General features: G+C 36.6%; 1 protein-coding gene across 4 annotated transcripts; it reads right to left on the reverse strand.

Moving 5' to 3' along the window:
* Window positions 1-702: 702 nt before the first annotated feature.
* On the reverse strand, window positions 703-7869 carry NXT2 (nuclear transport factor 2 like export factor 2). 4 transcript variants are annotated; one of them, XM_053581019.1, is made up of 5 exons: window positions 7772-7869; window positions 6753-6837; window positions 5667-5753; window positions 4009-4153; window positions 703-2602 (listed from the first exon to the last, which is right to left on the reverse strand). In XM_053581019.1, exons 1-5 carry the CDS (start codon window positions 7867-7869, stop codon window positions 2421-2423), a joined length of 597 nt encoding a protein of 198 aa, XP_053436994.1. In that variant the 3' UTR covers window positions 703-2420. The 4 variants fall into 4 exon arrangements, with proteins under 4 accessions (XP_053436994.1, XP_053436991.1, XP_053436992.1 ...); XM_053581016.1 differs by lacking the exon at window positions 7772-7869 and adding an exon at window positions 7114-7213; XM_053581017.1 differs by lacking the exon at window positions 7772-7869 and adding an exon at window positions 7061-7079.
* Window positions 7870-14216: the final 6347 nt, after the last annotated feature.

The following is a 14216-nucleotide window of genomic DNA, read 5'->3' on the forward strand; positions in this document are numbered from 1 at the left end:
AGTTCTTGGCCACTCTCAGTCTGACTTTCTAGAGAAACACTAAAGGTAGAGAATTGTAGAGTATTGTTGAAGTAAAGTGTCACATAGAAGGTCTTAGGATATGGCATAAATCTGGGATAAAGTATCTGCAGCCTTTATTCACATTCACTCTAATGTGTTTTAATTTAAAAAACTTAATATTTTAAAGAAACAATACCTGTTATGAATCCTTAAAAACAAAAATCAAGAAAAAAAAATTAAGAGACCATAAAAGGAGTTTGAGAAAACTTGTCACAAGGCAAATTTTATTCTTTAAAGTTACAAAAATATGAGCATGTCAAAAATACAGTTTAGTCCATATAAGAGTAGTTCCAGCCATTTAGAAAGTATACAGAGTTTCGGGTGGTGCCTGTGGCTCAAGGAGTAGGGCACCGGTCCCATATGCCGGAGGTGGCAGGTTCAAACCTACCCCTGGCCAAAAACCAGAAAAAAAAGAAAAGAAAGTATACAGAGTTTGGAAAAGAAATTAATATACAGATCTTAAAACATATAATTGTGAACAATACATAACCATTCAATATAATACTAATTATAATTATTGCTATAATTGAATTATAATACTAATTCAATTATTGCTAGTCATATGCGGTTTTTACTTGAGATCATTCTCCACAATGGGAAGGGCAGTATTTGGGCATTCTGATTGTTGTTGCTAAAGCTGTGATTTTAGAAAACCAATCCTAAATAAAAAGCTCACTTTTAGTTGAATATAATATGTAAATTTTGATCAGTGCTACAAGAAAGTGTAGTTTAAATTTCATCAGTTCTACCCCTTTATCTTATTCTAATTCTATTGTGTTACTATATAAAAATATAGTATATAGTTTGGGGCAACACAATTAATTATTGGTTTTAAAATTAAGTGGTAATAAACATTGATTTTGGTTGCAATGTAAAAATAAAACTGGCTTATCTAGCTTAAGAACTTTAAAAAATGGAAAAGATATTAAAAGTTTAAACAGAAAGTAAAGCTTGTTTTCTTCTCTTTAGAAGTTGAGACATAAAATTAACCAATTTGTTAAGTTTATCATGAAGATGTGCTGTTTCTCCATTTTCTCTTTAAAAAGACAGTGACTTAGCCACATAGTAGAAGATGTTGATGTTTTAAAACAGATCTACTTGCTCAATGCCTTATGGAAGAACAAATCATAAAATTAAGTAATTAATCTAAAAAATTAAGGAAAACATACTGAAGTTGACAATAGAAAACAAGGGGGAAAAAACACTTACTTGGCGGGGGGCAGGGTGTGAAACATAGGAAGACTTTAGGCCTAAAAATTCACATGGAAGACTTAGAAGTTAAGGGTGTCACAAAGAGAGAGCAATGGCTTTGTTTCCAACTTCTGTGTTAGACCCTGTTACAAGGTTAGGTTTATGCTGACATTTTACCCCCATAAGTTCTTGAATAAATGAGACAAACATTGGTGACAAGCATGAGGTCAAGTGGAAAGATCTTAAAAAAATAATTCTTAGAACAAAAGTGACACTCATGATCATTTGACAAGGATACCTATTAACTTAAGTGGTTTAAATCCTGAAAATAAGCTACATTTTTAGGAGGTAGAAAGTATGTACCCAGAATTTACCATCTGGCCTCAACCTTCGATTTCTGTATGTCTTATTTCCAATTCTCCCATTAAAGCTATTAGTTCTACAATCATTCATCACCTACAGTTATAGACATAGAGCTGCCAAGAAAAATCTTTTGACAAAGATTTGCTTTTAAGCCACCAAATGTACCCAATATTCAGGTATCAACTGAGAATATTTTACAGTTGTACTTGATTTAATTTATGTCATAAGAAAACATGCCAACATGAGAAATTTAATATGACAAAAGACTACTAGATATCTCTATATGTAAGTCCAATATGTCAGAGTAGTTGCATAAATCTAAATTTGTACTGTTTGCATTGATTTGAAAAAGCCATATATTAAAACTGCATTACCAGTGTTAACTGAAAACAGACAAGTGTTTTCAAAACTATACAATTAACCTGATAACCAAAAAAGCTCCACTTCCTCTCACAACTATGTTGTGCTAATATCTCATAGACAGCATCATAAAAGGATTTTATTTTTGTTATAGGCTGGTTTCACAGTGAGAATGTTAGTACCAAAATCATGTATTTGATATTACTTTAAGAATGCCATTACTAGAATGTAGATAAGGCATGTAAAAACCTAGCATTAAAGCTCTTAAGGGCAATGATTCAAATTGGCAGCTGCTAGAAAAGGTGCTGCCAGGAATAAAAAAATTAAAGAAATTAATTTTATCTTATCACATACTAGTTTAGAATGCTTCTACAATAAAATGAATGAATTTCACATAAATTTGTGTTGCTGGAACTAATGGATGAAAGGAGAATGGACTCCCTCCCTTAACTACTAGCCCAATCTTGAAAACGGAAGCAATCACTTGCAATCTTCCACACAGTGTTGGTAGGACTGGACTGAGCAGTCAGCAGGAAGTTCTGGTTGAAGTAGTGTTGTTTGTTTCCATCAAATTTCACTATTCCACTGGTCACAACAAGAACTGTAGTCTGGGACTGGGTAGCTTGCTCTTTATCCGCAAACAAAAAGAGAAGAGGTCAGCTTCTATCTTTAAATAAGGAGATTTTCAGGCTTACCATACATTGCTTATGACCTAATGCTAAAAAAAAATTCATAAGCTTTCTTTACCTTGAGAATACTATTAAGTATGCACATCCAAAGACAGAAAACTAAATACTCATTCAAAGACACTAAAACTATTTTCAGTCCATAAGTATGTGGAATATTCTAAAGTTTCAAAATGAAGAGCTTATATCTAACACAGGACCATTTGATTCGTGTATGTAATTTCATTGGGTTTCTAACAGAACGTATTCGTGTTCTGTTTCTTAAGTTATAGTTCTTGGAACTATAAAGAAAAAAATTGCCCTAAACCACAACTTAAGACACTTAGGGCCCCATCTAGAGGTTAATATTATAAACTGCACCAACCTATTTATTTTTATTAAATCATAATTGTGTACATTAATGCATTTATGGGGTACAATGTAGTGATTTTATGTACAATTTGGAATGCTTACATAAAACTGGTTAACATAACCTTCACCTCACTTATTTGTTGTGTTAAGGCATTTATACTCTACGCTTTTGTTTTTTTTTGCAGTTTTTGGCCGGGGCTGGGCTTGAACCCGCCACCTCTGGCATATGGGGCCGGCGCCCTACTCCTTTGAGCCACAGGTGCCAGCTATACTCTACTCTTAATAGTTTTGACATGTACCCTTGCATTATGTACATTAGGTGAGGTCCCACCAAATACCTTTCCTCCTCCCGGCCTCCCTTTTCCTCTACCCTCTCACACCTCTTCCAAGTCATGGAAGCCATCAATTTATTTTTAACCAAATTCTGTCTAGCCAAAAGTCATCCTTTCATGTAATAGAGTAAATTTCTGTGAAATTTGAAGAGGCTCTAAGATACTGAAACACACTAATCATAAAAATAGGGAAAATAGATAATATTTATTCTCCATTAACAAAAATCACATTTAATCTCAATTTCTCATACCAATTTTAATAAATCGTAATCACACCATCCATCAAAACCTACTAGCGGCTCTCTGGAGTGAGAAGCATCTATAGCAGTGGTTCTCATTTCCTAATGCTGCAATGTATTTTCATTGTTTTTTTTTTTTTGGCCGGGGCTGGGTTTGAACCCGCCACCTCCGGCATATGGGACGGGCGCCCTAGTCCTTGAGCCACAGGCGCCGCCCGTATTTTCATTGTTAAAAAGGGGTTGCCATAGGTTGAGAACCACTGATCTACAGGAAGACCAAAAGTTTGACTGGACAGTTAAATTTTTAATCATAACTTGCTCAAATAAGTATTTCTATCACTATAAGTTGCTTGCTGCTTTTAATGTAAAAGCTCAGTGCTTACTAAAGCAAAATAAAGGAAATACCATGGAAGACCATGATCTTACCGTGAACTGGTTGGCAATCTAACATATTGACCTGGAACTCACTGGAAGGCAACATCTCAAAAAAATTAGTCAGGGCATCCAGCCCTGTAACAACATTTCCATTCCATATTAAGGTGGCCTTCTCCAGATACAGCCTGGTTAGTGCCTAACAAGAAAGAGAAATTTTAAAAAGGGAATGCATTTTGCTTGTAGGTAAGCATCTTATAGAAATGAATTAAAAGATTACAGATGGTATATAAACACTTTGATGGTTCTATCTCCATCTCCACTCCCCTTCATCCCTCTCTCCAGTGTAAACCAATGTGAACAAGGTATCTGTCTTATAATCTTGGCCTCAAATAGATATTATCCTACTCTTCATAAACTAGGCCATAAAATATTTTTCATATTTTACTCAAGCCACAATGAGAAAACCCAGCATCCAAACTGAGGTTTCAAAGCCTTGTTTTCTGTATTAAAATGAATTAAATGATCACAAGTTGCAAGCACATGCAGCCACAATCCATTTTAATCTCTCATCCTTTTCTAATTCTGAGAATTAATAAAGCTGTCAATCAATCCCTACCTGTACACTTTAGTCTTTGTGGTTATACACATATGAATCATTTAATACTTGAATATATTGAGAAGAATTATTTCCTTTCCCTAGTATTCTATTAGAATACTTTTCAAAAGAATATGAGTACTTGCTAAAGCAGATATTTTTAAAATCAATTAAGTTAAAGCCCAAATGAGGCAAATGTTCAACAGTTAACTCTTTAGGACCACAGGGCACACTGTTTGCTTAATTCTAAAATTTAATTTGTGTTAAAGGGCCGACAAATATCTTGTCCCTGGTAATGAACTAAGTTGCCTTCATTTGCCAATTTATTTTAGAAAACAATAAGGCATGATAAACATCTATTGTTACATCCTTTTGTGCCAGTCATCAAACACCAGTACAAGGTACTTCTTCCGCCTTAAAAACTAGGTTTTTAGAGATAGGGTATGCTTGCAAAGTAACAGCAGTTCTCTAAAACACAGTGTTATGCTGATAAGAGATCTAGGAAAAACTTGCTTGACAACATACCAAAACAGTTACTTAGAAAATATGGTTCAGGGATAAATCACAATGAAAAAGCTTATAAAGTGAGATTTTGGTCTACTGAAGACTAAAAGTATCCAAGCTAATGTGGATCTTCTTTGTGAATGGGAGCTGTAGCCTTAATCAGAAATTATCTATAAATATAAGGAATAAAAGGAGCAAATGAGGAAACATTCTCCATCATGACTGAACCCTTCATTAGTACTAATACTACTTTAAACATTTTGGTTAACTGATGGGACTAAAAAAAGGTAATATATTTAAATATTTAAGTAAATATATAAATATATGCTGGACTTCATTTAGTATTTAAATTAATTCTTACTTACCATCCTAAAAATAAAATAAGGTTAAGAGAAGTTAGCAAGTTGTCCCAGGTCAAGGGATTAGGTAAAGGTAAACCAGGGCTGGGACTCCAGAGTTCATACTTCCACTAACACCATACCAATCTTTCCCTAAGCAATTTGCTTTTAAAGAACAAGTTCACAGTTATCACTTATGCAAGTCAGATGAATAGATGGCTCAAAACAAGAACTAGTATTTTAAAAAGAGCAGTAAAGTCTATAACACTCACTCGTCTTCTTTTATCCATTGTCTCATAGTAAATATTGACAAATTCCTCGGCGGCTCTACATGCCTGATCTACATAAGTTTTAAAATCCTACAAGAAAAATTTCAGACACGTAGATTATAATCCCTCACAAACACAAAACCCCCAACAGAAGTTGATTTATTTCAACCACTATGGAGCTCTATATACAGTCCACATTCTTCCATACAAATTTGGACGTTTTAAGGGCTCAAAAGTTTACATTTTAAAAAATGTTCACTGTTTTGAGGTACTTGTCTTTAGGACATAATAATCTCAAAGAATTTTTTTTCAATCTTTCATATAGAAGATTGATAAAAGTAGTTAAATACTTTAGAATTCTAAATACTTTAGAATTAATATTTTACAAAATATTCACCTTAATAAAAATGAGCCACCTGGACCTTAAAAAAAGGGGGAATGACAGAGAAAACTGACACAGAGTAAGCTAGGAAAGTGTCCTATTTTCTTCTCAAGCAAGAACTTATGACCAAATCCCAAAGTTGTAGAATGTTAAAAATAAAGACATAATATGAAAGAAGTTCAACTACTTGCAGAGTAGGCGGCTCCACTTAGGAAACTTTCTCACATTACCCAGTCACAGGTGTTTGTAAAAGACTTGTAAAACCGAAAACAAGCAACTAAATTGAGAATCGAGCAAGAGGACTGAGAAATAATTACCTTCTCCCCCATTTACCGGTCCCAGTCTATTATTTGAATTAAGAACAATGAATCGCCAATCTGATTTCGTTCTCAGGCGATCAAAAATGGTTTTTAGGGAGGGAGATAACAAATAGGAGGAGACTGTGTTCCCCAAACACCACACTGAAACACCCATCCCCTAGCTACTCCCCACTTTACGGTCTTTTCTGGTACCAAAAGCTTTTGCTGCCGCTGGTGGGGTGGGTCAGCGAGGCAAGCAGCAGTGTGGGCTCCACCTCTCTGCCGGGCGAGCCAGGCCCTGATTTGCCACCTTACCCACATGACCAGCAGCCAGCCGGCCCCAGCGCCCCTCCCCTCAGCCGCCCGAGCTCAGGCGCTCAGCCGCCTTGCCGCCACCGTAGCACTCACCACAGACGCAGCCATTGGGGAACCCGCAGCGGCGTGTTCCGCCAGTGGAGCAGTCACTACGTCGTGACGTGACCGGCTACTTCGCCTGCGGAATAATCAAATATTTAGGAAGAGAGCAAAACCCGCCAAACGTACAGAATTTTCTACCCGCCCACTCTCTCCCGGAAGTAGCTAGGTCCGTTGTTAAAAGCACTCCGATGCTCCAAACTTCAATCACACTTTTCTTTAGTTCCCACTGACCCCTCTACTTGTTTGATATTTATTAACTTAGTTTAAAAGAAATAAGTTTGCCTTGGTAAACAGCATACTTAAAACCAATATAATCTAATTTTCCCAGGACATCCTCCGGGACAAGCCTTACACGGAAAGGGTCCAATTGCTGTAGGAGGCGGAGCCAAAGCCGGGAAGACAAATGAAAAAACGCGATACCCGCTAGAGCCTTAGGCTATCGGAAAGGAGGCAGGGCTTGAGAAACGGCTCACAATCATACTGCGCATGACTGGTAGAGAACCGTTTAACGGTTTAGCGTTCTGGAACATTCTGGAATAGTGGATCCTCACTGAGTCAAAGTTTGATGTCGCTGCAGTAAGCTTAAAATTATTCACTATTTGTTTTCACACTAGCCATAACCAAAATAAAAGTCTCATCCAGTTCATTCTGGAATGCATTTTTAAATCTTGCACACCCCAAACAAAAATCAGTTTTCAGTGCTATTTTCTACATTTTAATGGCCATTCAATTAAAATTTTCAGTGGTGACCAAGTACAAGATACTTTGCTAAGCAGTTTTACATACACTTACTTATAAACTAAGGTAATTGCTATTATTTTACTTGCTCCCTTTAAAAGATTGAACACAGTGAACCTACATAGGGTCACAAAGTAGTTGGAATTCCAGTTCAAGCAATATAACTACCTTAATGATCTGGTTTTGTGCCCCATTATCCCTGAAAACCCATCCATCTCAAGCCCATCAAATGACTTATTTTATTGTCTAATTAGGCATTGCTCTAGTCTTACCATGAGTAGCTGGAATGTGCCTCCTCATAATGATGGCTACTTCTTCCTTGGTATCTTCCTTTGTCTTCCTGAGACCATTCTCTTCTGTGTCTTCTCATATTTTCAATATTCTTATTTTCTCTGTAGAGCTTCCCTTTGTTCTACTTCTAACCGCAACTGGTTCTCCAAGTATTCTATTCTTTCCTCTGCTTGGTTCGGCCTTCGGTCACTTCCGGGGTGTCTCCCACATTAAGAACCTCCCACTGTCCGCATGATCTCAATTGATACTTTTATGCTAATGAGTCTCAAGAACCTACCTGCACACCCCTTGCTTCTCTGAAATGCAGTTACACATGAATGTTACTAATTGTGAACACCTGCATACATTACACACTTCTCAAGCTCTAAGTCCAAAATTTAAACTCATTATTTTTTCTGCACTTCTGATCTCTGTAGCCTCACAGTTATCTATGCCTGAATACTTGGAATCTTTTCTTTTGCTTATCTTTTCCTCATTGTCATAATTCATAATTCCTATTCATTCAACAAATATACATGAAGTATTTACTATGTTCCAGTCATTGAAGAAAGTCTCTGTCTATAGAGTGGTGAAAATAGAGATGATCCATTTTCATATGAAGCTCACAGCTAAAGGGGATTGCTAGACAAGAAATAAAACGTTAATGAGGGCAGCCACTGTGGCTCAAGGAGGAGGACGCTGGCCCCATATACCGGAGGTGGCAGGTTCAAACCCCACTCTAGCCAAAAACTGCCAATAATAATAATAAATAAAAAATTAATGAGCTATAAAGGAATTATGAATAACTGTCTAGTTTTTCCCATTTCCTATAGCAACCCCCACTCTCTTTCCCTCTCCCTCTGTTCCCCTTCTTTCCTGAACTCTCTCCCCTTCCTTCCTATCTTCCCTCCCCACCTCCTTCCTTTTTCTTTTCTCCTCTATATACAAGCTTTGACTTTGTTCACTCCAATCTAGTTTTTCCCTCAATATTTTCCTGATATTTAAAGTTCTACCTTGGTATGATCTCACTATACATTTTCAAACTTCTCTCCCAAATTCACCAACAATAGCAAAGTTAACTACTAGTGTTTGTTAAAAATGGGTCATGTTTACAACTTTTGTGGTGATTGTTTTTTCTCGATTGACAGCTGGTATTTTATACGACTTCATTCAATTCTCACAACACCCAGAGACAGGCACACTATCATCCCAGTTTTTAATAGTTAAAAATGAAATTCAAAGAAGTTAAATAAAGTGGCCAGGATGGCACATCTAGTGGACCTATTATTTCAACCCCCAAATGATCCCACAGTCTTTGCTCATAGATACTTTGCTGTTCATGCATTTGTTTTTACTCTTTTTATTTTGGAATATTTTTTCCTCCATTTCTATAAACCATTCAGGGACCAAGGTAAATGAAATATTCTTTGTGAAGCCTTCCCTCATTTCTTATCCCCTGAACCCCAAAGGATGTGACCTCTCTTATAGCTATTGGTGTGGACAATTGTGCTAAGAAACAAAGGAGTGATGGAAGTATTGGAAAGGGACAGCTGAGTTAGAGTTGGAAGGAGAGCTCAGGGTTTTCCAGTGAATTTTTGCACAGAACTTTGTGTTCTAAAGTAGAAATCGCTACATACATAGGAGGCTGGCTAAACTGATAACATAGAAACCTGTGCTGGGCTCTGTTCCATGGGAACAATAAATTTATTTATATATTTATTTTTTATTTCCGATTAATATGAGAGTACAAATGATTAAGTTACAATGACTGTGTTTGTTAGGTAAGGCCCATATTATATCAGTGTCCCACACCCATCTGGGCCTCTTAGGTAGGAGGAGAACACTGATCTCCTCCTTCCCTCTTTTGCCTTTCCCCCAACTTGAATTAAATTGAGCTTATATCTTGTGTGGGTTTGTACTAGTTGATCTACTGGCTTCATATTAGTATTAAGTACACTGGATACTTGATTTTCCATTCTTGTAATACTTTATTCAAGATAATGTTCTCCAACTCTATTCAGGCTAAAACAAAATATGTAAAGTCTCTTTTTTGTGGCTGAATAGTATTTCATGGTATACAAATACTACAGTTTATTAGTTCATTTGTGAGTTGTTTCCACATCTTGACAATTGTAAATTGATCTGTGATAAAGAATCTAGTGCAAATATCCTTATGGTAAAATGATTTTTTTAATCTGGGTAGATGCCTAGTAATGGGAATGCAGGATAAAATGGAATCTGTACTTTGATGACTTTGAGGATTCTCTATACTTCTTTCCATAGAGGCTGTATTAGTTTTTAATACCACCAACTATATAAGAGTGTTCCTTTCTCTCCACATCGCCATCAGCATCTGCAGCTTTGCGACTTTGTCATATGGACTATTCTCTCTGGGGTAGGTGATATCTCAGGGCAGTTTTGATTTGCATTTCTATGATGATTAGGGATGATGTGCCTTTTTTTCATGTTTTTGTTGGCCATTTGTCTGTCTTCTTAAGAAAAGGTTCTGTTCAAATCTCTTGCCCAATGATAGATGGGATTGTTTGGTCTTTTTTCGTTGATTAATTTCAGTTCTCTGTAAATTTTAGTTAACAACCCTTTGTCAGATTCGTAACATGCAAATATCTTTTCCCATTCTGAAGGTCATCTATTCTCTTTAATTGTGTGTCCTTAGTTGTGCAGAAGATTTTCAGTTTAACTAAGTCCCATTTGTTTATTTTTGTTGTTGCAATCTCCAATGAAGTCTTCTTCAGAGAATCTTTCCCCAGGCTGACACCATAAGAGTTTTTCCCACACTTTCTTCTAGGATTTTTATAATTTCATTTCTTAGATTTAAATATTTTATCCATCTTGAGTCAATTTTTGTAAGTGGTAAAAGATGTGGGTCTAGTTTCAGTCTTCTACATGAGGTTAACCCCAGCACCATTTATTGATTAGGGATTCTTTTCCTATTGTTTTTCTTTGTTTTATTTAACCTCAGATGGCAATAAGAGACTGGCTTCATCCCTTGGTTTTCTATTCTATTCCATATGTCTGTGTCTCTATTTTTGTGCCAATACCATGCTGTTTTGATCACTGTGGACTGGTAATAAAGCCTGAAGTCTGGTATAGTGATACCTCTAGCTTTGTTATTATTACTAAGAATTGCCTTGGCTATATATGTTTTTTTCATGGTTCTATTCAAAGCAAAGAATTATTTTTTCAAGTTCTTCAAAGTATGATGTTGATATTTTAATGGGGATTGCATTAAATCTGTGTTATAACAATGTTGATTCTTTCCAGACCTGAGAATGGTATATTTTTCCCATTGTTTGTATATTTTTTAATTTTTTAAAAATTGTTTTTATTGTTGGGGATTCATTGAGGGTATAAGAAACCAGTTTACACCGATTGCATTTCTTAGGTAAAGTCCCTCTTATAATTGTGCCCTGCCCCTCAAATGTGTGTCACACACTGAGACCCCCACTCCCTCCCTCCTTCCCTCTCTCTGCACTTCCTTTCCTCCAATCCCCCTCCTTCCTTCTCTCTCTCTCTGTTCTCCCCTTCTCTCACCCCCACCATGGACTAGGTCATTAGTTGTCCTCATACCAAAATTGAGTACATAGGATTCATGTTTCCCCAGTCTTGTGATGCTTTACTAAGAATAATGTGTTATACTTCCATCCAGGTAAATACAAAGGATGTAAAGTCTCCATTTTTTTTAAATGGCTGAATAGTATTCTATGGTATACCACAGCTTGTTAATCCATTCCTGGGTTGGTGGGAATTTAGACTATTCCCACATTTTGGTGATTGTAAATTGAGTTGCGATAAACAGTCTAGTGCAGGTGTCCTTATGGTAAAAGGATTTTTTTCCCTTCTGGGTAGATGCCCAGTAATGGGATTTCAGGATCAAATGGGAGGTCTAGCTTGAGTTCTTTGAGGGTTCTCCATACTTCCTTCCAAAAAGGTTATATGGGTTTGCAGTCCCACCAGCAGTGTAAAAGTAATGATCCCTTTTTCTCCACATCCATGCCAGTATCTGCAATTTTAAGATTTTGTGATGTGGGCCATTCTTGCCAGGGTTAGATGATATCTCAGGGTGGTTTTGATTTGCATTGCTCTAATAATTAGGGACAATGAGCATTTTTTCATATGATTGCTACCCATTTGTCTGTCTTCTTTAGAGAAGGTTCTATTCATCTCTCTTGCCCATTGATATATGGGATCACTGGCTTTTTTCATGTGGATTAATTTGAGTTCTCTATAGATCCTAGTTATCAAGCTTTTGTCTGATTCAAAATATGCAAGTATCCTTCCTCAGTGTGTAGGTTATCTATTTGCTTTGGTTGTTATTTCCTTAGCAGTACAGAAGCTTTTCAGCTTAATTAAGTCTTATTTGTTCATTTTTGCTATTGTTGCAATTGCCACGGAAGTATTCCTCATAAAGTCTTTCCCTAGGATGATATCATCAAGTGTTTTTCCTATGCTTTCTTTGAGTATTTTTATCATTCCATGCCTTAAATTTTTAGGTCTTTTATCCATCTTGAATCAATTTTTATGAGTGGAGAAAGTTGCGGGTCCAGTTTCAATCTTTATATATATATATATATATATATAATGCAGATGTACTTTTATTTGTTTATTTATTTTTTTGTTGTTGCATTTTGGCCGGGGCCGGGTTTGAACCTACCACCCTTGGTATATGGGACCAGCACCCTACTCACTGAGCCACAGGCACTGCCCCAGTTTCAATCTTTTATATGTGGATATCCAGTTCTCCCAGCATCATTTATTAAATAGGGATTCCCCCAGTGTATGTTGTTGCTTGGTTTATAGAAGATTAGGTGGCTGTAAGATGTTAGTTTCATTTCCTGGTTTTCTATTTGATTCCAAATGTCTATATGTCTCAATTTTCATGCCAGTACCATGCTGTTTTGACCACTACAGCCTTGTAGTACAGCCTAAAGTCTGGTATGCTGATGCCCCCTGCTTTGTTTTTATTACTAAGAACTGCCTTACCTATATGGGTTTTTCTTCTGATTCTATCCAAAAAGAAGAATTATTTTTGCCAAGTCTTGAAAGTACGATGTTGATATTTTAATAGGGATGACATTGAATCTGTAGATTGCTTTGGGAAGACATATTAACATATGTCTTCATAACATTAGACATATTAACAATGTTGATTCTTCCCAGCAATGAGCATGGCATATTCTTCCATTTGTTAATATCCTCTGCTATTACTTTTCTTAAGTTTTCGTAATTTTGTTTATAGAGGTCCTTCACCTCTTTTGTTAGGTATATTCCTAGGTATTTCATTTTCTTTGACTCTATGGTGAAGGGAGTTGTGTCCTTAATTAGCCTCTCATCTTGGCTGTTATTGGTGTCTACAAAGGTTACTGACTTGTGGACATTGAGACATGACTGTATTTTTTGATGACTTATAGGAGTCTTGTGGTTAAGTCTTTGGGGTTCTGTAAGTATAAGATCTTATCATCAGCAAAGAGGGAGAGTTTGTCCTCTGCTCCCATTTGGATGCTCTTTATTTCCTTCTCTCGCCTGATTGTATTGGTTAGAACATTCTGCTTTCTCTCTCTTTTTTTTCTTCCTCTTTAACTATCTGAATTATCTCAAGAGCTTTTTCCTCTATCTGAGAGTCTTTCTTCTATATGGTCTAATCTGTTATACTTTCTATTGCATCTTTAAGTTCCTCAATTAATTGCTTCAGTTCCTTCAGCTCTGCTACATGCTTTCTAGATTCTTCATATTGTTCATCTCTTATTTGATTCTGTTTTTGGATTTTCTTTTGGTTATTTTCCACTTTCTCAGCAATTTCCTTCTTTTTTTTTGTAGAGACAGAGTCTCACTTTATTGCCCTTGGTAGAGTGCCGTGGCATCACAGCTCACAGCAACCTCCAACTCCTGGGCTTAGGTGATCCTCTTGCCTCAGCCTCCCAAGTAGCTGAGACTATAGGTGCCTACTACAATGCCCGGCTATTTTTTTGTTGCAGTTATCTGCAACAAAAAGGGGGCTAGGTTTGAACCCTCCACCCTCAGTATATGGGGCTGGCACCCTACCCACTGAGCCACAAGCGCCACCCCCTTCATTGTTTTTTGGTTATTTTCCATTTTCTCAGCAATTTCCTTCATTGTTTTCATCATCTGTATTTAAAATTCCCCTTCTGTCATTTCTAACATTTCTTTATAGGTGGAATCCTCTGCAGTAGCTACCTCATGGTCCCTTGTGGGGAGCATTCCTCTGGACTGGTTTTTCATGTTGCCAGGATTTTTCTGCTGATTCTTCCTCATGAGGGTTTTATTTTATCTGTTTCCTTGCCCTAATTTTCTTTTCACTTCCTCTTGCTCTTTAAATTACTGTGCCTCTGGCCTAAGGTTTCGATGAGTCCTTTTTGTAGAGGACTAAAAGGATGAGAAGATTTAAGAGCAAGAAGGGAAAAAAGATTA

The sequence above is a fragment of the Nycticebus coucang genome, chromosome X (genome assembly GCF_027406575.1).
Source record: "Nycticebus coucang isolate mNycCou1 chromosome X, mNycCou1.pri, whole genome shotgun sequence".
In the NCBI taxonomy this organism is placed as follows: domain Eukaryota; kingdom Metazoa; phylum Chordata; class Mammalia; order Primates; family Lorisidae; genus Nycticebus; species Nycticebus coucang.